General features: G+C 39.7%; 2 protein-coding genes across 4 annotated transcripts in view; one reads left to right on the top strand and one right to left on the bottom strand.

Moving 5' to 3' along the window:
- The window catches only part of kif26ba (kinesin family member 26Ba), a 91115-nt gene extending 81969 nt beyond the window's left edge, over positions 1-9146 (top strand). For both annotated transcript variants that reach the window (XM_019359632.2, XM_005458961.3), the window contains exons 25-27: positions 1263-1528; positions 3716-3866; positions 5408-9146. In XM_019359632.2, the coding sequence (XP_019215177.1) occupies positions 1263-1528; positions 3716-3866; positions 5408-5556 (566 nt within the window). In that variant the 3' untranslated portion in view covers positions 5557-9146. The remainder of the gene's footprint in view (positions 1-1262; positions 1529-3715; positions 3867-5407) is intronic.
- A 2859-nt stretch (positions 9147-12005) lies between these two features.
- The window catches only part of smyd3 (SET and MYND domain containing 3), a 92098-nt gene continuing 80341 nt past the window's right edge, over positions 12006-23762 (bottom strand). For both annotated transcript variants that reach the window (XM_003454497.4, XM_025907047.1), the window contains 4 exons: positions 22697-22784; positions 21958-22132; positions 12663-12771; positions 12006-12221 (listed from right to left, as the gene is read on the bottom strand). In XM_003454497.4, coding sequence (XP_003454545.1) covers positions 12105-12221; positions 12663-12771; positions 21958-22132; positions 22697-22784 — 489 coding nt within the window. In that variant the 3' untranslated portion in view covers positions 12006-12104. The remainder of the gene's footprint in view (positions 12222-12662; positions 12772-21957; positions 22133-22696; positions 22785-23762) is intronic.

The following is a 23762-nucleotide window of genomic DNA, read 5'->3' as shown; positions in this document are numbered from 1 at the left end:
CAGTTTCCTGTTCTTAGCTGACAGAAGTAGCACCCGGTGTGGTTTTCTGCCATCTGCTTCAGGGTTTGACATGTGCATTTGGACATGCACTTCTGGATACATTGGTTATAACAACTGGATATTTGAGTTGTTATTAGCTCAAAGCAGTTCAGTTATTCTCTTCTCTGTGGGTTCTGTGTTTTTTTGGACCATTATCTATGAACTCTAGAGATAGTTGAATGGGAAAACTCCGGTAGGACCATATGTCATTGAAGGTTCTCAGTCATCCAGGTCATCGTAGTCCAAGGAGCTTGGAAAGAAAAAAGCATCTGGACTTCTTTAAGTTGCTTGAAGACATTTCACCTCTCATCCAAGAAGCTTCTTCAGTTCTAGGGTCAAATGGTGGAGAGTCCCAGATTTAAGCCCTGTGGGGGTATCCCCCCAAGAGGGACAAATATCCATCTTTACATATGCCACATGTTCCTTTACTGCTGCTTCCTAAATTTGAAGTTTTGTTTTCCTACAAACTGCCCAATAACAATGCACCTTGTGTCCCTCTTGGGGAGATACTCCCACGGGGCTTAAATCTGGGACTCTCCACCATTTGACCCTAGAACTGAAGAAGCTTCTCGGGTGAGAGGTGAAACATCTTCAAGCAACTTAAAGAAGTCCAGATGCGTTTTTCTTTCCAAGCTCCTTAGACTCCGGTAGGACCAGTACATCTGGCAGGAGCTCACTGAGTCACTTAGGACTTTTGTCCCCATTCTGATAGTTGGTTTGAACCTCATCACTTTTGGGTATTACTACACCCTAGAATTATTTTAGTGAATAATAAAGTTCAGCACTATAATATCAGTAAACACCCATTTATATTTTTTTTTTTCCATTTTCATTTAGCTTAGTTTCATTTAGCATTTTTCTTCTGTTCAGCCACACCCCACCTGTGGTGGCTTTGTGCCACACCACTAGGGACTGATGCACTGTTTGAGGATTATGGAGCTAAACTAACGGTGATCTTGAGAGTAGAATGCACTGCAAGCAAGCTTTTTTGCACTATATAACCTGGCACTTCAATGTTATATAAAATGCACCAGAAAATAGAATGTAAATAACTCCAAACATGTGATATTTCTTCAATTAGAATTTAAAAAAAAGGTAAAGAAAAGACACTTTTTATTCTGCCGTTCATATGAACAGTTTATCGTCTTAGCTCAAATCTGCACTATTCCTGTCATCAGTGCGTAACAGTCTTTATGTAATCTTCTTTTTATTTGTTCTTTTAGGTCTCCAGCGTCGACGTCTGATCCCAGCACTAACCTTGGACTCCTCTTCATCATCGCCTTCTCACCGTTCCTCCAAACAAGCCATCACTTCCTCTTCTTCCTCCTCCTCCAGCCCTGGTGCATGCTGGGTCGACGGGCCACTTGGGCCACCTGCACCCTCAAACCTCCGGGCAGTGACCGCAACAACAGAAACCTTTGAGATCAAGGTGTACGAGATAGATGATGTTGAGCGGCTGCAGAAAAGGAAGGACAAAGGAGGGAGCAAGGTGAGAGGGAGGAGGGAGGAAAGACACCTGAGCTACACAGCTGTTGTAGGTCAAGTGGTGGAGCAGGTCAACAAATTGCAGGGTTGGAGATTTGATCCTTATCTCTTCCTGCCCTCATGTCAACACGTCCTTGAGCAAAAATCTAAATTGCTGTTTGTGTATTTAAACCCAGGGGAAAAATTATTACTGTGGACAATGACGGTGGGTGATGGGCAGAAGGTAAAAAATTCAGGCATATAAGTGTCATCACAAGGTGCGTTGTTATTGGGCAGTTTGCAGGAAAACAAAACTTCAAATTTAGGAAGCAGTGTATCATTTTAGTAAAGGAACATGTGGCGTATGTAAAGATGGTAATTGATAATATCACTCAGTGAGTTTGCATTAGAGCTAAACTGAAGCCTAGAGAGTAACGTTAATGCCTGGTGCTATCTTGTCTCCTTGGAGCCAGGCGAGGCTCCAAATATAGCAGGGTGGAGGAGGAGAGTGTAGCTAGAAGCTAACATACGAGTTACATTTAAAGCAGTTTACTTAATGTGACAGTTTGTGCATTAAGATTTAAAACCATAAAGAAAATATATTTTCACTTTCTTGGATACTGGAATCCCCTGAGAGTCTACTGGTATTACTTTCAAAGAACAGGACAAAAATTACAGTGAACCCAAAACTGATTAAGACAAGCTGATGAAAAGCAAAACCATCTATGGAAAAGTTCTGCATACGCCACCAGTAAGTGATGACAAAAGAAAATTAAACGTTATTACACTGTATCGTAATCTAAGCGAGATTTTATTGTTGTCAGTGCCATTATCAGTTCTGTCTACAGATCTGATTGGTTGTCAGTTCCTCCTTTCCAGGATTAACGTAGCACTTTATTATGACTGACTCTGAATACAGGGTAGAATCAGAGTAGAAAAACAGGCTAAATCACACTTGGTTCTGCTGAAACCTCAGTAATAATATTAACCATGTCAGGAAGTGATTTATGATTCAGATGAACCAGACAATTTGGCACCAGTTCTCAACTAAAACAGGTTCTTGGATTCCAGCTTTACTTCCGGCTTGCCTCTTCCAAACAGTGTCTCTCATTCTCTCTTTAAAGCCTAAAAATAGCCACTAATACACTGATTAGGAAGAGTGAACTAATGACACCAGAGTGACTAGAACATTTAATTGAATTTGTAATGGAAGTTGATACTGGGAGTGTTTTTGGAGCCACCACTCAGCAATCCTTAGTTACGATGGTTGTTGCCACTTAATATTTGCACATGCGGTGTTCAAAGCTTCATTTTGACACATTTTAAAAATATCTAGTTTCCACTGGACTACAGTTGTGTAGGAGGCTGACTAGGAAGCACGTGTAAAAGAGGGAGGAAGAAGAAAATAGCAAAAAACTTTTAGGATTTATTATGGTTGACTGAAGGGGAAGGATGAATGGATGTCTTTAGAAGAGTGAAGGAGAAGGAGAGCAGAAGCGCAAGAGGGCTATTGCTCTTGATTCCAGTGACACTGATTTGATGAATAATGGTGGTGAAGCACATTAAAAAACAATAAGTGTTGGACACTGCTGCTAATGGAAAACCAGAAGAGGAAGCTGGTGGTTGGGCAATGGATGAAAAAGGATTTGTGTTGTTGTGACAGTGTGGAAAGAAACCAAAAGGTTTTAAAAAAAATACAACAGCAAGGATTTTCAGAACATGAATAACTCAACATTAGCATTTAGTTCTGTGTGAACAGTGAACTTTTTAAATAAATCTACATATCTTGGCTTACTTAAAAAATGACTCTAAATTCTGAAGACTTTGCAGAATAAAATTGTTAAACTTAGGAAATTGTTGTAAATGAATGCAGGTTTTGGGGGGGTTTCCACTGTTAAACCTTTATGTGATCAGAGGAGAGAGCACTGTGAGCACTGGAAAAGAGAAATGGAGAAAAAGCATGAAATATAGATTTTCCCTGCAGCAACCTTAAGAAAGCCACAATCGTGTTCCAGTGAAAGCTGCTCAGTGTCCGAAGGCGCTCAGCTGCAGCCACAGTGGGAGACGATGAGGTGCGAATGTATTTAACTGTGTGAATTTTAAGCGTGCTGCTGCTGAAGGAGACCCACCTGTGTTTCACAACACGCTCCTCTGAAAAAATAAAGCTAAATAAAATCCGTGTCTATCTGTCTGCCTTCTCTGTGTGTGTCAGGAGGTGGTGTATGTCAGTGCCAAGCTTCGTCTGTTGGAGCACCGCCAGCAGCGAATCAGTGAAGTCAGAGCCAAGTACCAGTGTCTCAAGAAAGAACTGGAACAAACCAAACAGTACTTGATGCTGGAGCCACACAAGTGGACCACTGAGTGTAAGTGTGGACCTCTGACACATCAGGGAATATAAGTATGTGTGAGAGAGAGAGAGAGCAAAGGAGGTTTGGAGGATTATTCTGAAAAAAATAAGTCTATTATGTTTAAGTTTTAATGCATATTTTTATATTTTTCTTAATCAACTCATGTTAACTACTAACGCTGTGCTACATGACTGCTGGTTCATTCGTCAGACAAATACATTCTGTCATTTCATTATTAAAAATATGAAGTGCCGGGCAGTATAGATTTTACTTAAATACACACAAAAATGCATTTGTGGGCATGATTTGTTGCTGCAGATTGATGCATCTGATGGGGCAAACTTGCACGATACGAAATAATGTTTTGCTTTGTTGTGCTTTTTGTAAGGGTGTGGCTTAATTGCCTTCAATTGCACTGTAAGGACATTTTCTTACTACTGTGCAATTTAGTAAATCAGAATCATCTAAACAGGCTTTTGCATACAATCGGCATACTGCCATGCCCTAATCTTCTTTTTAAGAAAACACATTTAATAATAATAATAATTATCAATAAGTAGTAGTAATTTAATACAGCTGTGTTTAAATTTGCTAAGATAGCTAGCCTTCATTTCTTTGAATAAATGGTCACTTTTTGTGCATTTTTTTTGCAAAGTACAAACAAACTAACAGTTGGATAATAATGCAGATTTTACATATGCAGCAATAAGCTACATCAGACTTAATTATTCTGTTATGTACCTATTGGGCTGTATATGAGTTAAAAGTGCAACCAACATAATGAATCATGCAACCATAAAAGAAGGGCTGGAGTCCCTATTGGTCCTCTGAGATCTTATTCTACAGCGCTACATGTCCCACAGATGGGGGAGGGTGGTCTTGAAGATTCTCTCAGCTAACAGACCACCTGCTTGGTGCAACTAACCATCCAGGTGTTGATACTCCCACTCAAGATGCAGGTGTAGAAGTTCCTGTGCACCCTGAGTGGGAGTTTAAAGTCTCTTAGTCAGCTGAGATGCTATAGGTGCTGATGGGCTTTCTTCACCAGGGATTTCATGTGTCAGGACCATGACAGGTCCTTTGTGATGTAAACACTACTGTGTTTAAAGTTATCTACCCTCTTCACGTGGGCCCCAAATATGCCGAGAGGGCCAAATTTCCTCCGCTGCTCTCTCGTAAAGTCCATTATGAGGTCCTTGGACTTGCAGGGATTTAGCTGGAAGTTTTTCTCTTTACATTATTCAGTGATCTGACCAGCAGGCAATGCCATCATTGTTTGATATCAAGCCCATTACAGCTATGATGTTGGAGTCTGAGGTGATCAGAACAGTGACCGGGGTAGAGAGAGTGATGATTAACTCATTGGCCGCCTTCTTTTTTTTCCTTTTTTTTTTATCATAATTGTTATTAATTATTATTATGACATTTATCATTATTTCATTTTAACAATAACATGTAAAATATAACCAGTGGCACCTTTTTAATTATTAAACCCACATTCAACAGCACTTTATCAAGGAATGATGTATCTTCTCCACCTTTCTATTTGTGTCCAGTTGAACTGCAGCAGGCCTATGAAGTGGACTCATTGGAGTATTTGGAGGCTCTGGAAACAGTGACAGACAAACTGGAGACCAGAGTCAACTTCTGCAAAGCCCATCTTATGATGATCACCTGCTTTGATGTGTCCTCAAGGCATCAGTAGACAGATGGAGGGACGGAGAAGTGGACTCAACGATGTCAATGTCTAGACCATTCCCCCTGACTAATCAAACACATTTAGAAAATCTTTAACTACAGCTCGACAGTTGGAAGGATGAACACAGGAATAGACTGACCACATGATCCTGCATGTTATTCCGGCGTCTTGTCCAGATGTGAGTAAGCAGAAGGCCAGGTGGCCGGAAAAATCAGAAGATTTACGGAGATAAATTAACAGAAAAACAGAGACAAGATTTGTAGATTTGTTTGCTGGGGCTTGGAAACAACCTCAGAAACTGGACGGGCTACTTTCAATCAGAGAAAATATGGCTGCCCAAATAGTGCATGAGAGTCTAAAAAGACATGTCAAACCAAGTAACCAGAGAACAAAATAATTGGACCGCAGTGACACGCGGTGAGTCAAACTTTGAAAGAATGTACCGAGAGCAAAAAAAGGCTATAGCTGAACAAAAACTGCCATTTTTTAAGAAGGAGAAAGCTGAAGTTGAGGTGCAAGAGAAGAATAATTTCACATCTAACACATTTTGGAAGAACATTTTTTACATGGTTAAAAGCCTTTGGCTGTAAATACAGAGTGCTGACTACAGAATGGCCTGGTATTGTTGTGCAGCAAATAAAAGAGACTAACCGAGAGAGAATGACAAGAGGACGAAGGAAAAGATTTAGAAGTGCCTTGTGAACATTTCAACAATACCAAGACCAATTCTCCTTCTCTCTAACTTTGTGTACAAGTAAGTATGGTGCTAGTATAGAAACATCCAGAAAAGATCAGTGTCCTTGGAAGCAGTTTTCATTTTCTTTTCTAAATGTGATGTTTTACTGTGGGTCAGTGTTTCACTATATGATAAACAAACTAATAATGTGCGTTTCAATGTATGGTCTTTGGTACATTGATTAGAGATCAGAGAAACAAGGTAAAGTGGGCCTGTTATGCTCTTTATTTTTACTCTCAGACTCCACAGGAGCCGGTTTGCATGAGTAACAGATCAAAATAATCCTTATTTATTTTATACTGGGCCTCAATGAAGTGCTCTCAGTTCATCCTCTGTGAAACACCCTTTTAGTTCTTCGTACTTATTCCCAACAGGAAAAGCATAATAGGTCCCCTTTAAAGGAAAACTACAGATTGACATAATTAAACTGTTGGAAGGACCAAAAACCTAAAGTTAGAAGCATTAAACATTTTTCCAGGACACAAAGTTATGTGTGTTTAAACAAAAACACTGAATCTGGTATCTCGTGGTGTCGTTTTTACTTTGGCTTTACTCACAAACGGAGCACATGTGACTCTTGGCCCTCCGGGGCATTCATACACGATGTTTCCCCCGATAGAGATTTTTAATGTTCACAAAGCTATGACATGTCAGAAGGTAGTAGAGGTGAAAACACTTCTCTCTGATCTGGTGTTAAATACAACCAACGACTGACTCCCTGCCTCCCTGCCTGACTCACAGGCAGTCTGTCTGTTATTCGTATCTGTGTTGTTCTGCTCTGTTCTAAAAGAAACTGAATGATTTGTCATTGTGTGTGTTTGATAATAAGGTATCCTTTTTTTTATTTGAGTGCAATGGGACCATGTAGAGACTATGTACGATAGTAGCATTGAGCAGGATAATCGAAATCTGAAGACATATTTATAGATAAATTGTGAGGGACACACAGGTGCGTCGATATACTGTGTTTAACATTTAATTACAATGAAACAAGGTAGTAGATTTAGTCAATACTTTGGGACTACAGTTATAGGGTGTTTAAACACTTCTAATATCCCCAATATTGTAAAGGACAATTAAATTATATAAAAGAATTAAAGGAACCTAATTAAAAAGGAAGGAGACGAGCTTAAAAGACATAGATCTCTGCCTGGTTGCACTTTTTGGATGGATAGCAACTCCTAAGATTTGTTAGTATTATTATCTATGGTGCTTGAGATGCTTATGATCTAAATGTTTGTACAAATATAAATATACGAAAGAGTCCATTTCCCCCTGAAACACAAAACAACGCCTTTCAAATGCTTCTTCTACATCGCTGTCATCGTGTCCGTTGTTGTCGAGCAGAGAGCATTATGGGAGAGCGACTTGAGAGCAGTGGAAATGATGTCACCGTATTGGTGTAATTTGTCAAAAGCGTTGTAGTGCTGATTTTTGTCTCCGCTAAGAGCATAAACCCAGAATGTGCTGTCGCTGAAACAGAAAATACAGTTAATTCAGTGAAGTTTTGATCTTCACATGGATCTGAATGAGGAAACGGCTAATGATTTCATGCAGTGCACACTGGCAGGGATAGCCAAGAGATAATCCAGTGAGAAATTACCCCTGAGAGCAAGACGCTTTTGACAAACTTGAGTTTTTTGGGTTTTTTTAACGGCATCTCTGATCATTTCCTGTTTTTACCCCCGTGTTCATCGTGCAAGTCATGAATGAAAGATTATTTATTTGAGTCGCTAATTAATGTTCTTATTTATGTACACCTCATGATCTTACAAAGTTACTATGCATTGATGAAAAAGAAAAATAACTGTACATACTTTGCTGAGCCCATGTCATATATAAATATATATACTGTGCACATATCATATATGCCATCATTTTTATTTTAGATATTTTTGTTGTTGTTGGTTTCATTTGCTCCTGTTGTTCCTCTTGAGGATTTCAATGGGTTTGGTTCCCCAAACATTCACATGCAGAACAGGGATGCTTGTTGATTACATGCAAATCAGAAGCCTTCCAGTATGAAGGCAGCTGTGTTGCTTTAAGAGAAATGTCTGTGTCTTATGAACTGCAGCCCTGTGTAATTAGCAGCGAGTGTTTTGGGAAATCTAACCTCTAAATGAGCTAATGGCTTGTATTGAACTATCCTTTTTAAGATGCTATGTGGGAGGTTTCTTCCTTGATATGTTACTCCCAAATCTAATGGGATATCCCTTTATTATTGTAGTAATAATCAAAAATTGCTAGAAACTATTACAGCTAACAGAATAGTGAAAGTGAGCTAAGCGGGGTGTTTTAAATCAAGTTATTCACAGATTTCCATCTGTAAAGTCACTCTGTAAGGCAAACAAAAGCATCACATGATCTATGGAATAAACTGACAAATATGCTGTGCTGGTGCATAGTTTGTAGACACATTTAAGAATTATAATGTGCTATCTGGAAATCTCACACACGGCATCTTAGGGAGCATTGTGTGTTAAAGTCCGGGTCAGACCACATTTACCAAAAACAGATGTTATCATTAGCATTAGGAGTCAACTTCTGCTTTGCTCAGTTGTAAGACACAGGGCCAGTTGTTTGAAAATCTCAAAATAACTAAAAAAAATCACTTTTCTGTTCTTTTGATAAAAATGCCAGTTGTGAGACATATTCATGCTAAATACCCTCAGTAATTCTAGTTAAAACAACACATTATCAGTGTAAATGCGGAACAAATGGTGCACAGGAGTCTCGCTGTGCTCATATTGTCCGCTGCAGATTTACCGTTTTTGTGAAATCTGGTCTGACACATTGTAAAGATGGAAGAAAAAGATGGAGGGATGTAAATAAAGGAATGTATTAAAAGAGTTTCACACCTGATGCTTCATTCTTTGCACACAGAATAGACGAAGTAGTGGGCAGATGTCCAGAAGGCGTGCTGTTTCACTTCTGATGAACTAAAAATCTTCTGCATTACGACTCAAACTCATCAGAAATTTAAATGATGTAACATGGAACAAGTAACATTGCACGTTATTGCATTGGGCTGTTAGATTTACATAAACAAGGGACTGGGACAACTCAAAAATATCATTCAGTTTCCAGAGCATGTGTAAATGTGGACCTCGAGTACCTTGTAGGCAGCTTTTCTGTGACATATAGTAATGCCCTGTTGAGCCTGCTTTGATCATCAATGCACAGCAGGGAACAGGAAGGAGGAGAAGGCAGGAATGGGAGCGAGGAGAAATAATAGATTAGAGACGAGAGAAGAATAAAAGTAGCAAAGGGGGGAATGCAAGAGGAAAGGGAGACAAGTGAGAAAGAAGAGTACAGGACTGCTTTTTATGCAAGAAGAGAGAGGTGACAAGAGGAAGAACCAAAACTGTACAAGAGAAATAAAGTAGGTGAAATTATTCAATATACGATTACAGTGTCCTGAATTTTAAAAGCGTAGCAAAAGAAGGATCCTTTAGGTGATTTGTGACTAATACTATGAGTTAACTGCAGAAGAGCTCAACTCAATACTACAAGTCTTGTAGCTGCAACATAAGCCCACCGTGCTTGACAGCTGATAAGAGTGCGTTGAATTATGTCCATCAGCATGTCCACTTTGGTCTCATCTAAGCACATTGTTCTAGAAGTGGTTTGTTAATTAATTATAATCTTGCAAACTGTCCATGTTTTTTTTGTTGTTTTTAGAGAGAAGATCCTTTCTTGTGGCAAACCTTCCAAACGAGTGACAAACTGTTCAGGCATTAATTTTATTATCATGAACTTAACATGCTAACTGAGGCCTGTCGAGTCTGAGCTGTAGCTCTTAGGTTTTTGTGGAGTGTACACACAGCCTAAGAAATTGGGAACCAATGAATGCAAGAACAATGACTTTAGCATGGCTAAAAATCCTCAAAAAGCAAGTGTGGAACTTTTAGTCAACATGCAGATAACAGGTTTAAGTGTTTTCAGGTGACTGCAGTAATGGTAGTAACTATTACGCTTCACAGTCTTTTGATTTAAGAGTCTGCTCTTAAATCAAAGGACTGAAGAAGCCACAGCGTTCTCATCCTCACAGCCTCAAATACTGTATTTTGGCAAAGCTGCTAGCTTCACCAAATTACATGTGACTACTAACTTGTCACATGTGGACACTTAAAGGACCTCTTGGTCTTTCATTTAAACACACTGGGTAAGCATCATTTTGCTGCAGGGTTAAGGCTTGGTTTTTTACTTTTAATTACCTAAATATAATCAAGTACTGAAGCAAAAGTGAGTAAAAGCAAAAATCAGCGAGCCAAAACCAAATAAGACACAAATCCCACAGTTCTGGCAGGAAAACTTCTGACTTTTGTATCTTTAAGAAAAGGTAAATTATGGAGAGGAGAGTTATTAAGATGGAGCGAGAGGAAATGAATAATATTAGCAGATAGCGAGTAAGGTGACAGTAAAGGTGAGGTGGTGCAGGGGGAGGAACAGTGACACAGAGTGTCTCTGAAAATGAGAATGAAAATGTGAAAATTAAAAAATGGGGCTGAGTAAATGGTAGAGGGGTGAATGAATTGAGGTGGTGAAGGAAAAAAAACATTTGGTGTCCTTTATTTCTGTGTGGTCAGGTTGCCTGCAGAGACATGCAGTGAAAGAGAAAGATGAGACTCCAGCAAATAGAGAATTTCATTTGAAAGCCTTTGGAGAGTGAGAGAGATATAAATGGGGAAGAGAGACAGTGAGTGACAGAGAGGGAGAGACAGGAGGTTATAGCTAAGAAACACTAAATCTCATTTGATGGATGTTATATGGGAAAAGTGAGAGAGTGAAGGACTGAAAGCAACAAAACCAATGAAATGAGTAATGTAGGTAGGAGCGGTGCAGCAGCACAGACGGCTCCCACAGGCCATTCACTCCACTAGGGTCACTCAGTCTTTGAAACACAGTAAGCTTGCACCGTTTCTCTCTTCAAAGTTGAAAAATAATCTGTTGATACCTTGTTTCTACAGTTTTTTTTTATAATTACAAAAATATTTTGAGCCAAAAGGAAAAAAATCAGCTCAGTTTTTTGAGAAGACTGAGAAAGATGGCAGAAAAACACCCATTTGTGCACACACGCCCCTAGGACATGCTGTCATCAGTTTGCATATGGCAGAATTTTGGGATTAACATGGGAAAACTGTGTGTGTGTGTGCTACAGACACACTCTGGGTTCATACACTGACAGAGAAACAAAAACAGGGCTTAAAATGGGAAGTGTGTGTGATGGAAATGCACGGAGGGTGATGTATGTACTTTACTAAACCAACACACACACAACCCCTAGGATCACTCATCACAATGGAATCTACAGATTACAGAGGAGACCGGGGCCAACAGGGACTTTCCTCCCTCCCTCTGCTTCTTCCTCTCCATTTCTCAAACAAGGACAGGATGCAAAACTTTAGGATTAATGGGATTAATTGTGCTTAAATGTTTCCATAACCCTAATTTAAACAGGATAACAGGCTGGCTACAAAACTGCAGAAATATCACTGACGTTTCATAGAATTCTGGGAAAAGCAGGTCCTTGGATATCATTAATAAGATGTTTTATGGCTAGATTTTATGGCAGAGATTAACGTAAAACTGCACTAAACCAAAGCTAAAAAAGTTTTATTTGCCATGAGAAAGTTTAAAGAGGAGCCTGAAGTGTTGCTGGAGCTGTTTTAACAACAGTTCCTTACTTTAAGACTGTTGAGACAATAAAGGTCAGGTATGGATGGCAAAATAACAAATCCATTTATTCAGGTTGATGAATAAAAAGAACGCAAGGCAGTGAAATCAGTTACATGAAGACGTTTCTTTTGTCTTCGTCTTAGTGTCTGCTGGACGAATGATGATCCATCTCACTGTGACATTCCTTCATCTTCATCGTTAGTTCGGTTGTCAGTGGGTGATCTTCACCATGGGTGAACTTTACGATTTCATAAGCCTGGAATAGGAGACATAAGCATAACTAGCTTTCTTCCCCGTTAGTGCAGAACAATCTTGTACGGTGATGTAATGAAACAGGATCACATAATATCACATAATGCTACACAATCTATTATATAAAGGAAACTGAAAGTAACTGTTTTCATGACATTTTACTTAAAGATTAAGTAGTTTAGAGATTATTATAACACAAACTGAAGATGTTTTTAATCCTGCCTGATCATCTCTTCTGTTACATGTCGCCACATGATCTTAGGTGCCTGACATGAAGGCAACTGGTCTTCGTTTTTTGTTCTTAAAAGAAGTCCCGTTGCCTTCATTTCAAGGGCTTAAAACTACCATGACCTGGTACACAGACATGTCTCCAGACCTGTTCTATTAGCTAATAATAAAGTTTAAAATGTAAAAAAATTCCTGGTTGATATTTAGTCCTTCAAACCTGTCTGAATGTGTCCAAAGCATCTTCGATGTTTTCCAGGTAATGCTGCAGCTTTCCAACTCTCATCAGCTGGATCCCATGGACTGGATGGGGATCGGGGTAGTACTGTCTTTAGGAAGAAAGAGAACATGTACATGTATTTAGATTTCCCCATAACAAGTGAAAAGTTCCATTATTGTTTTCATTTCTTTCAGGGTGTTGTTCTTCTGGTATCATTTGCACTGTAATTTTCCTTTACATTTATTCTATCTATTCTATTTTTGCTTGAAAATGCTACATGCTGCTCTTACGGGAGCAGTTAATGCTTCTTCTTATGCAAAAAATGCCTGCAATACTAAACAGAGAATTAGTATTCATAAAACAGCTCTGCCCCTGGATGTGGATGGCTGGCTGGGTTAAATCAACAGCAGAGTCCTGCGTAGGAAACCCTGAGGGACATGTTCACAAGCCCTCTGCCAGTTTACAGAAAACATGTACACTGGATGCACAAACTCACATGGCTCTTCCAATATTGGTACAAAAAGGAAATAATTAGTTCATCGCTGACCAATCAGGATAAAGTTCACATTACGCCTGCTAGATCCCAGGTTCATCAATCATCCCCAATTTCCTGTCTAGCATCTAAGCATTTCCAGGGAAGCTAACCAGTGTGGTGCCCACTCCTTGGTCATAATTTTTAAATATACACATTGAAACTGAAATGGAAGTCGGGTAACAATAGCATTCATATTTGTATGCTATAATATCCCATGTAGAACAACTTGTGCAAGACCAGCTACTTCATTATTTTACAAGTCACTTAAAAGAAATAATTCATTACATAATGAGGTTAAACCAACTTCATTTATCAGCAGGGACAGACATGATATAACATTAAGGGTTTCCTTTAATTCATCAGTTTGCTTTCTAAAGTCTGAGGCAATCCACTGACATTCACAGCATGGAACCAAACAGCAAGAGCCATAAACAAGACTAATAAAATCTGCTTTTCCTGTTAGTGTCTCAGTGCATGTGTAATGCATAAACAAGTAGGCATGAGTGAGAAAAAGAACAGCAAGGGGGAAAAAGAATATTTAGAGTTTCTACAAGTGTGCAAAATGCTTGCCTCCATGTTTGTTTGAGTATACTTCCTTGAATACACAAGTGTGACTAGATATGTTTTTTTGCACGCTTGTATGTCAAAGTTTATACTTATTTACTCTATGTGGCATTAACAATAAAAGCATAAAAAACACTGAGACGAATGCATATATATGTCCAAATTTCAGTCCGCTGCAAGGTAATGCATTAAAGTTGCACGTTACTATAATCTCATTCCATTTATCAGAGAGGGGTACACCCTAAGTGAGGACTCAAATGCATGATGCTGATGCAAATGCAGATGTTCGTATGTAAGGTCTGATCACAGCTGATCAGTCTGACAGGACAAACAAAACAAGGAGCTGCCAGACAGGAGAGAGGACACTGGAACACTCAGCATGAGGTATGAAGATGATCTGGCACTGAAAGAGAGGGAGACACACAGTTGGAGGACAATAAGGCAAAAACAGGAGGAAGGAGGAGGAAACACAGGAGGACAAGTACAAAAGAAAAAAGAGAAAGAACATAAGCATAACTCATGAGCTAGGATGGGAACTTGTAATGAGGGAGTGATGTGACATATTAGCTTACTAATCCGTACACAGTATCACAGCCCCTGTCTTTAAATCTGAGGCAGCATAGAGTCTACTGGCAGTCTTCTTCTCCTTCTTGTTTCAGCTCCTTCCCTTACGGTTCACCACAGTGGATCATCATCCTCCATCTCACCCTATCCCTATCATCTTCTTCTGTCACACCAACCCTCTGCATGTCCTCCTTCACTACATCCATGAACCTCTTAAGTCTTCCACTTCCTCCTGCTTGGTAGCCCCATCGTCAGTGTCCTCTGTCCAATGCAGCCACATGTCCAAACCATCTCAGCCCTGCCTCTCTCCATTCTGGTCACTTCCTACCTGCACTCTCTTCTTTCTCTTTCCTGTGCACTGTTCATTTGTTTGGATGACTGACCCCACATATTTAAACTAATCTACCTTCACTACCTCTGCTCCATTCAGCTTCACTGTTACACCCGTTTCCCCTCACATTCACTTGTATTGCCTTCCTTCTATTGACTTTCACTCCTTTTCTGCCCACCTCTCCAGACTCTCTATCACTGATTTCATGTCCTTACCCTCACATAGTTCTCTACCCCTCCTAACTTCCCTATGCAGTCCCACAGTTTCTCTCTTGGCACCCTACAAAGCACATATGTGTGCTGTTATACGGGAAATGCACAGTTTATTATACTGTTAACTAGAAATGATGGGACATCACATCTGAGGTCATGCAGTGTAATGCAAAGATAATTTAACAAAAAAAGGTAAGAAGTTAAAGAGAATAGATGGGTAATAACAAGTAATGTGCCATTCAAAACCCGACGTTGCTGCATGCATAAAAATACACACAGCCAGGGAGACAAATTACCACCTTTCAGTCCTTCTGTGTCTAGAAGGGAACGTTCCAGTGACAGAAAACGACGCAGTTTGTGTATCAGTGGTGACAGATTCAGAACTGTCATCAAGCCAATCAATGATTTTGACATCAAGAGACTCCCACATCTCTCACAGAAGACACACACACACAGCTCAGCAACTCTGGTGTACTTCAATGCAAAACTAACAAAATCCATCTAACAGCAGCAGCTGTTTTAAAATAAACACAGGGCATATTAAACATATTAAAAAGCACACTCTTGTTTTGCATTCCACATGGACATTTTTAATGCAAGATCTGCTTATAAGAAAATGTGCTATCAAATTAATTAGAGGGATTTCTTCTTTTTCCTCTAAATGCATTTAATTATAATTCGTATCTGTGGAGCAAATGGATTTTGATGCACATATGCATGAAAATGGATAAGCTTGACTGCTTATTGATATGTGTGCATGACACTGACTGTAAATGTTTACAAATACATGTGTTACAGTGAAAGTTCACACACACACACACACACTGAACTGGGACATTGCTCATCCTATAAAGATAAATACACACGAGGGACTGTTAGGAAACAGCTTTGTTGTTGGCAAACACTGGAGTTCTCAAACACTCATTTCCCCGGCTCTTCTTTCCCTTTATTCTCCTTTCTTTTCCATCCCCCTCCTCTAATCTCTCACTCCTTTTTCCTGCTTCACATCTCCTTCCTCTGCTTCTCCCCGTTTATATTTGTGCTTTTTACCCCGCTAGCTGCAGGGATTAAAGTTGCCAGTGTTGTTCAGCTGTTTCCCGCCCTCTTCGGCTGCTCTCCATTCATTTCTCTTCTCCACTCTACCTCTGCAGCCCTCTTGAATCTTCCTTCTATTTATTTGTTCTGTCCTCCTTTCTCTTGATTACATATTTTAAAGAACTGTGCACCGATAAAGCTCGAGCCCTTCTCCATTTCCATTTCCTCCACTTCTCCGTCTCTGACAAACAAACAAAAAGAGCTGTGAGCAAACACATATACATGAATGCACACGCGCATCGGCATTAATGTATGAGCGTGCGCACACAAAGATAAGGTCGATACAAATCCCCTTCACCCTGTTTGACCCGGCATATTTGCCAGTTTTCACTTCTCTCCAGAGTAAAGACACCAGAAGGGGATTCAATACGCGCTGCAAATAGAAACAGCACCTGATGTTAACCGGGCATTACTCTTAATTATTTCTTTATGGGCAGCAGCTTCCACGGGCTAAGTTTTCCACTCTTGTTTAACAATAAAATCTGTTCTGGTAATAAAGAGAAATCAAAAATTAATTTCCATGTAGTGGCCACAGCTGGAGTCATTTCAAACGCTATAGTTTCCTAATTTTTCGCCACTTTTTACCCACAATGCTAACAGCCCGTTTGTTTGAACCTCAAAGCCAAACTAAACTATCAACTGACAAGCCAACCAATTAAAGAGGTGGCCCCTTATCCTCTGGTTAAAATTGAATTATTAAACAGAAAGTTCAAAGAATAAACCAACAAAATTAGTAGCCCATGAATAATAAGTTACAATATTGGCTTAATCACCAAGCCAGTGATTCTGACTGCCATGACATACAAACACACACATCAAGCCCACAATCCAATTATAATTCCTCTCATATAGAACCGCAAAGCAATTAGAGTAATTTAATTAATTTGCTGTCTCCTGATTTATCCCCCGTTTTTTTTTCTCCTCGGAAGAGTAAATTGAAGAGAAGTACGATCTCGTCGTCATACGGAGCTAGTTACAAAGCTATAGCTCTCGGCTATGCGTACGAGAGGGAGTGAGGAGAAGAAATTAATAGTTGTGGAAAAGTGTAGCATTTCCAGGCAAATGCAGTGGAACTAATAAGGCACTTGTTTGGAACAAAAAGATCCACAGCCTGCTGTTTGTGAGAGGGAAAAAAGGATTATCTTACTAAGTAGAAAACTGAAGGAGAAGGTCAGATTTGCTGCAAGTATTTAGCTTAATTGCGTTTTTGTTTTTTGTCAAATGCAACAGTAATTTCAGTTGTACATTTAAGGAAAATTACAACAACTATGCAAGACAAAGAACATTTAAATCACAGTTAGTCAGCCGTCTTTGCAGACAAATTCACCAATTAACTAGTGCATCTAAAGAAGGTCTTTGCCCGAGTCTCGTAAGCTAGCAGACAACAGGACCACAGCCATCGATAACACTGACTTCTAACCTTTCTGGTTTGCTTAAAGTTAAGTGATGCCTGCACAGGATCCTTCGATCCAGGCTTCACAGCTACAAGCAGCCTTATCGAAAAGAGTAAACAATCTGAGAAAAGTCTAAATTATCCACAGAAACACATTTCTTCAATTACTTTATTCACCTTGTAACTTTGCCAGGCCATTACCTACAGGTTAGGACGACCGACATCTTCTCATTGGATTAAGTATTTATAAAAGTAGCCTTTCATTAAATATTATATTAAACCGGTTTGTGGTTTTTAGACAAATCTATGCTGTCTGCTTGTCTCATTTGTCTGCAACATTTTAAACAAACTTAAATTTCATACGCTGACAGGAGGACTCATAAAGACTGACACCGCGGGTGCACTTGGCTGGTCCATCAAGGCCACTGCTGATGCAGAGATCTTATGCAAGAGATTTGTCCCTGTAATACTGCTGAATGTTAATGCAAATACAGACAGAGAAAAAGGTCTGCGCATTTAAAAATCAAAAACTGAATGATGTAAAAAAGGAAGTATCAAGCTGATGCTATTATTCCACATTTGTGCTGACCTGTAGGTCTGAGAAGATTGTCAGTACTTGTGTTTCTCCACAGAAATGGAGAAACAACACTAAGCTACAAAATGTGTCCAGAGATGCTTTTTGCTTTACTTGATGCATAAAAAGTCATCAGAGCATCTACTGAAAGACAGATATCTGGATGCATTCGTGAACAGAATAATCTGGGTATGTGTGTGTGCATATCTATAGCAGTAAAATATGTGCAGTACAGAAGGGGTTCAATAGGCCTGGTGTGCACAGCCTGCAGCAGGTGAGCATTATTCGCAGGGAAAACCCTCTCCATATATCACAAACTGAATAGAGTAACTCTGAAAAGACCTGCAGTGGGAGAGTGTGAAAGAAAAAAGGAATACAGAATGAGGGGAAGGACAGGAGAAATGGAGTGATCGAGAACTCCTGCAGCTATCTTTCTTCCCTAGCATCTGAAGAGCCCAGAGGAAGATAGGAGATGAATATGGAGGATCCTCCTCCCACTCACTTCTCACTTTTTTCTCCTGAATTCCTTCCACTTTCTTTTTTTCTTTCAACATTTTCACTCGTCCGTGTCCATTTCATTCATTATACCTGTTTTTAACCCTTCCCCTCCTGTACGTTACCTTTACTCTTCTTTTCCTTGTGATTCCATCATTCATATTTTATTTCCATCATTTCTGCAGATCTTTTTTCCCTCCTCTCTCTTCTGTCAAGTTGTTGATCACCCTGCAGCCCCCCCAACCCCCACCCCTCATTTTTCATTTATTTCCTGCTTATATCTTTTATACAGAGCCTAAAGCCCCCACAACCATCCCTCTCACTGGCTTTGTCTTTGATTCTTTGACACACGTTTTACAGCAGTTCTCTCCATCCCCTTGTACACATCACCATCTCTTTCTTTCTGCTGCCCCGTGTCTGGTTATTTATTTATAGGCCGTTGCTGTTTCTCTCCTGTGGATATGCTGTTGCGGGAGCGTGTGTGTGAGCACAGCTATCCCAGCAGAGCGCTGCCCTTCACACAAGATCAATTAGTCTTTCTTTCTCTGCATCTCTCTCACACATACTGACACAAACACACACACTTGCTGAAGTGCGTGGGTATAAAGTTGAGTTTGTACAAACTGAACTGCAAAAAAAAGAAGAGACAGAGAGTGATGGTTGGACAATCGAAGCGGGGAACTGTTGATGCAATTTACTGTAAATTCAGACGTAGATTTAAAGATTTTTGGATTTGGAATTCAACTCTCTCTTTCCTTGTTCATTGCTTTTACTTGATTCACTTAAGGTTTTTACTCTTTTATTAATTAAAAATGCTGCACTTATTAGATAAAAATATTTTAGGACTTAACAGTTGGCCTGTTGGTTTAGAGATCACACTGCATTCCCAGATTTTGAGGGTGATTACCTGCATCTACAGAAATCTCAGTTTAGATTTAAATTTTTCTATGAATGGCATAAGCATTTTGCTCTGATCTTACAAATGATCTGTTTTAAACACATTTGCCTGCATGCAAAGCTGAAAATAAAATTCTTTTTCACAACAGCAACCACATACAGTCCCAATCAAAAGTTTAAGACAAATGGTAAAAAAAATCATATTTTGCATGGTTGGATCTTAACAAGGTTCCAAGTAGAGTTTCAACATACAACAAGAAGAAATGGGAGTGAGAAAAAACATTTTTTGAGCATGCCAGCGACTGTTTGACGCCCCTGCACCTCCTGAAGCTCCGTTGTTCCAAGGAAAAAGCACCTCAGACCATTATGGCGCCCCCTCCACTGTGGTGCATTGAAAACATCATGCCAGTAACAATGGAAACCATCAGGACCATCAAGGTTACATTTTTTTAAAATCAGAGAATAAAACTTTTTTCCACCTTTCAATGTCCCATGTTTGGTGCCCTCATGCAAAGTTTAAATGGTCAGATCTGTGGCATTCAAGGAGACGTTTCTTTGTTTTTGAAGCCCTTCAGTCTCAGATGCCGTCTGATGTTTATGGGGCTGCAGTCTGCACCAGTAATGGGCTCAATTTGGGTCAAGGATCGTCCAGTGTCTTGATGGACAGCCAATTGGATCCTCCGGCTCAGTGTTGGTGAGTTTTTGGGGGTCTGCCACTTGACTTTTTTGTTCCATAACCCTCAGGAACATTTAAGAAATTCCAAATGACTGTCTTACTGCGTCCCAACTCAGCGTCGATGGCACACTGCGAGAGACCCTGCTTATGCAATTCAACAACCCGACCATGTTCAAAAAGGGAACGTTTTTTTGTCTTTGCCATCAGAACATCATGACAGTGTGACTACCTGACAGAAAATGACAATGAATCCCCATTTTTGCACAAATTTGGCCTTTTGATCGGGACTGTATCAAACCTATGTAGTCTTTCATTTCTGAATTAACAACACAATGGAATAAAATGCGAAGATCGGAAAACCGGTAACTCAAGGGTTGTCATTCCTTATGTTTTAAACATTTAATTATGATGGTAAAAAATATGCATTGATCTTCCTGCTGCAGTGATAAACTCAGACATTTCACTGTGATATGTTTTATTATACGAGCTTGCTAAATTGCTAACTAAATCTAATAATCTTTAATTTCTGCTTCAAGAAAATAACAAAAGGAAATTCAGTGCAGAAAAACTAAGGAATAAAACCAAAAAAACATCCATTTTATGTTAACCTAACACACTATCATACCTGTTCATATATGATCAGCACAATGTTGTGAGACTCAGCTCAGGCCCTTGTCTGAAATCTCACATGCAGCACACAGCAGGAGTCTGCATCAGACACAGACTCCTGCAGGAAGATGCCAATTACCTGCCCTATTCTCACATGGCTGCATGGGCACAGAGATCATGCAGGGTTTGTAGCAGAGCTGGCAGGTTAAAGATAGGTTGATTTTCTTTGGACATTTAGGTTCTCTCATCCACCTCTTTGAGTATTATATTTATTCATTTTTAGTTAACATTTATTTTACCATGACATCAAAATTCTCTTTACAATACAGACTAGCCTGATATTAAAATGCAACAAATACAACAGGATGTGTTATGATAAAAAGAGAAAAAGAAAACTGAGTATGAAAGCAAAGCTGAAGATTTACTGGTCCGTGTACATTTCTACCCTCATCTATGGCTATGAGCAGTGGGTAGTGACTAAAAGAATAAGATGGCTAAGCCAAGCTGCAAAAATAAGTTTTCTCTGAAAGGTGTCTAGGTTCACTCAGAAGGACAGGATGAGGAGCTTTGTGAGAGTCATTTGTGAGAGGGTCAGAGTAGAGCCACTACTCCTCATACTGAAAGGAACCACTTGAGGTGATTCAGACATCCGACTGCGATGCCTTCATGATGCCTCCCAAGCGAGGTGTTTCTGACATTTCCAACTGGGAAGGGGCCCCGGGGCAAATTCGAGACACGCTGGAGAGATTACGTCTCTCGGTTGGCTTGGGAATGCTTCAGTGTCCCCCCCAGAAGAGTTGACGGAGATGACTAAGGAGAGAGAGATCTGAGCCTTTCTACTTTCAGACCGCTGCCGCCATGACCCAGACTCAGATAGGCTGGATGGATGATAATATCTACTAAAGTTTAGGACTACATCAAGTAACTTAATCTTCCCTAATCCCTATGGTAGCAAGTGAACACTCTCTGACTCGCTTTCTTATTATTAAAAACATTAAAGATTGATGTAAAGTAAAATTAAACAGAATCCAGAAGTTTTGAGATGACTGTAAAAGGCATCAGGACAGTTAAATAAACCCAAATCTCTGTACTAATTTATGCTGGTAAGGTTATGCAATCCTCCCTCATTTCAGTGAACAACACTGAATGCAACAGACTTAATGCTTATCCTAAAACCAGGTCTGATAAACACCCTGAATCCAGGCACACAAACACAAATATAGGAAAATGATTTCTTTCCTTCTTTACATCTGATGACATATTAGTCATTCGTGGGTGAAACGCAGATAGATTAGTTACCTTGACAGTGTACTGCCTGAGCCAAACAGAAACAGGCACACAGTGACTCACCTGTATGCTGGAAGTGTCGTCACCCCGTAACTCATAGCTTCCTCCCAGCGTCCCAGGTGAACTGAAGCATCTAAAGCCATGTCTGTAATTCTGAGCTTGTATAGATTTTCCTCAGGAACTTCACCACCAACGCTTGATAACAGATGGCTACAGCTCTCCAACAGCGTTTCCCAATCTGGAAGGTGACTTAAGGAAAAGCAACATTTATCCTGCTTCCCCCAAAATATGATTAAAGCTGCAGACTCCTCAGGGAAATCTTAAGGATTTATGAAAACAACATTGCATAAATTAGTTTATTTCTCTGTGCTGAATGATATAAACTATCTGATGTTTGTCTCTCTCCCTCCTTTGTGTTGTTTTATGATGAAAATGGTTACGCCAGCTTTATGGTGATGAAAGCACAGAATCTCAATCCACTTTTAATTAGACTCTTAATTACTCGGAGCTGCCAACCAACCGACGAAGCCACCATCATCATCATTTGTACATCAGTACATGAAGTTCTGATCTAATCTGATCAGCACCAAAGTAATTCGATCTTACTTACGACCTAACTTAAGACAGTCGAGTTACAGTATCACGTTTCATTAAGCAACTAAACTCACTTCAACTGTTGTCTCATTACCTGATGCGTGTCTTATCAGTTACATGAAATATGAACAGCAGACAATTACAAGAAGTTCTCATAGAGATTCGGTGTCCACTGGCTTTAGAGGAACTTGACAAAGACAAAGGATACTGGACTCGGCTTTCAGCCCTTCCAGTCTTGGCAGAGCCTCCTTCAGCAGGCGCCATTTTCCTTCTTCGCCCGAGAGCATGAGTCCATCCTGAGCAAAGACATTAGGAAGGAGGGACTACTTTAACATCCACACTGATGAGCAAAAATCTATGTCTAAACAACCAAACAGTCTCATGAACTTACAAGGTCTGATCAACAAATTCTGGGAATCAATCAAAAGCTTTTAAGTTTAAGTTTAACAACTTAGATTCTCCATAGAGTAGTGGTTTACACATTCACCTAAAAAGCGAAAAACAAAATCCCCAGTTCAAATTTGGAAAGAGACAAAAAATCCTTGGGTTTGTGACAGGAAGGACATCCGGTATAAAAATCTGCCATTTCCAATATGTGGAGCTACTCGCTGTAGCAATCCCTAGTGAACAAGGGAGAAGCTGAAAGGAGCTTTAAGTTTCATAACCTTTAAAATAACTTCTTGTGTAGATCACTCCCTGAAGGTCACATTATGAACAACACAATTATCACTCACCACCAGCCCTGCTCGGCAGAACTGTCTCCCTGTGGCTTTGACCTCCAAAACATAAAAATCAAGTTGGAGGAAACCTATTTTGATACTATAGCTGAGGTCAGCACACAGTGCAGAAGTGTAAGGGGACAGAATGGGGCCTCCAGAGATCCATTTATGCATAACCGCTGTGGTGTGATGGAATAAATAGACACTAGATTAAGTTTATTAAAAACCCATTGTGTGATTCACAGCTAGTGACCTTTGTCCTGTTCAGGCCAGGAAGGAAAAGGTTACAAGATTAAAGGGAATGAGAAAGAGAAATCTATCCTAAAATTTAGCTTTAAAATTATGAGTAAAATTTTGTAAAATGAAGCGTGCAATTTGTGTAAATCCTAACACATGCACAGAGAGAAAACAGCCACGCTGTGGTTTGATGTCAAGATTAAAGACAAGCAGAATGAAAGAGAAAGTGTGTGAGTGTTTCTGTCAGTACTGTGTGCAGAACAAAGGTTGGTGGCAAAAAAATGAATCAATGCCATTGTTCCAGAGAGTCAACTGAGT

The sequence above is a fragment of the Oreochromis niloticus genome, linkage group LG1, assembly GCF_001858045.2.
Source record: "Oreochromis niloticus isolate F11D_XX linkage group LG1, O_niloticus_UMD_NMBU, whole genome shotgun sequence".
In the NCBI taxonomy this organism is placed as follows: Eukaryota; Metazoa; Chordata; class Actinopteri; order Cichliformes; family Cichlidae; genus Oreochromis; species Oreochromis niloticus.
The sequence above is the reverse complement of the archived record's forward strand: the minus strand, read 5'-3'. Positions and strand labels throughout refer to the sequence as shown.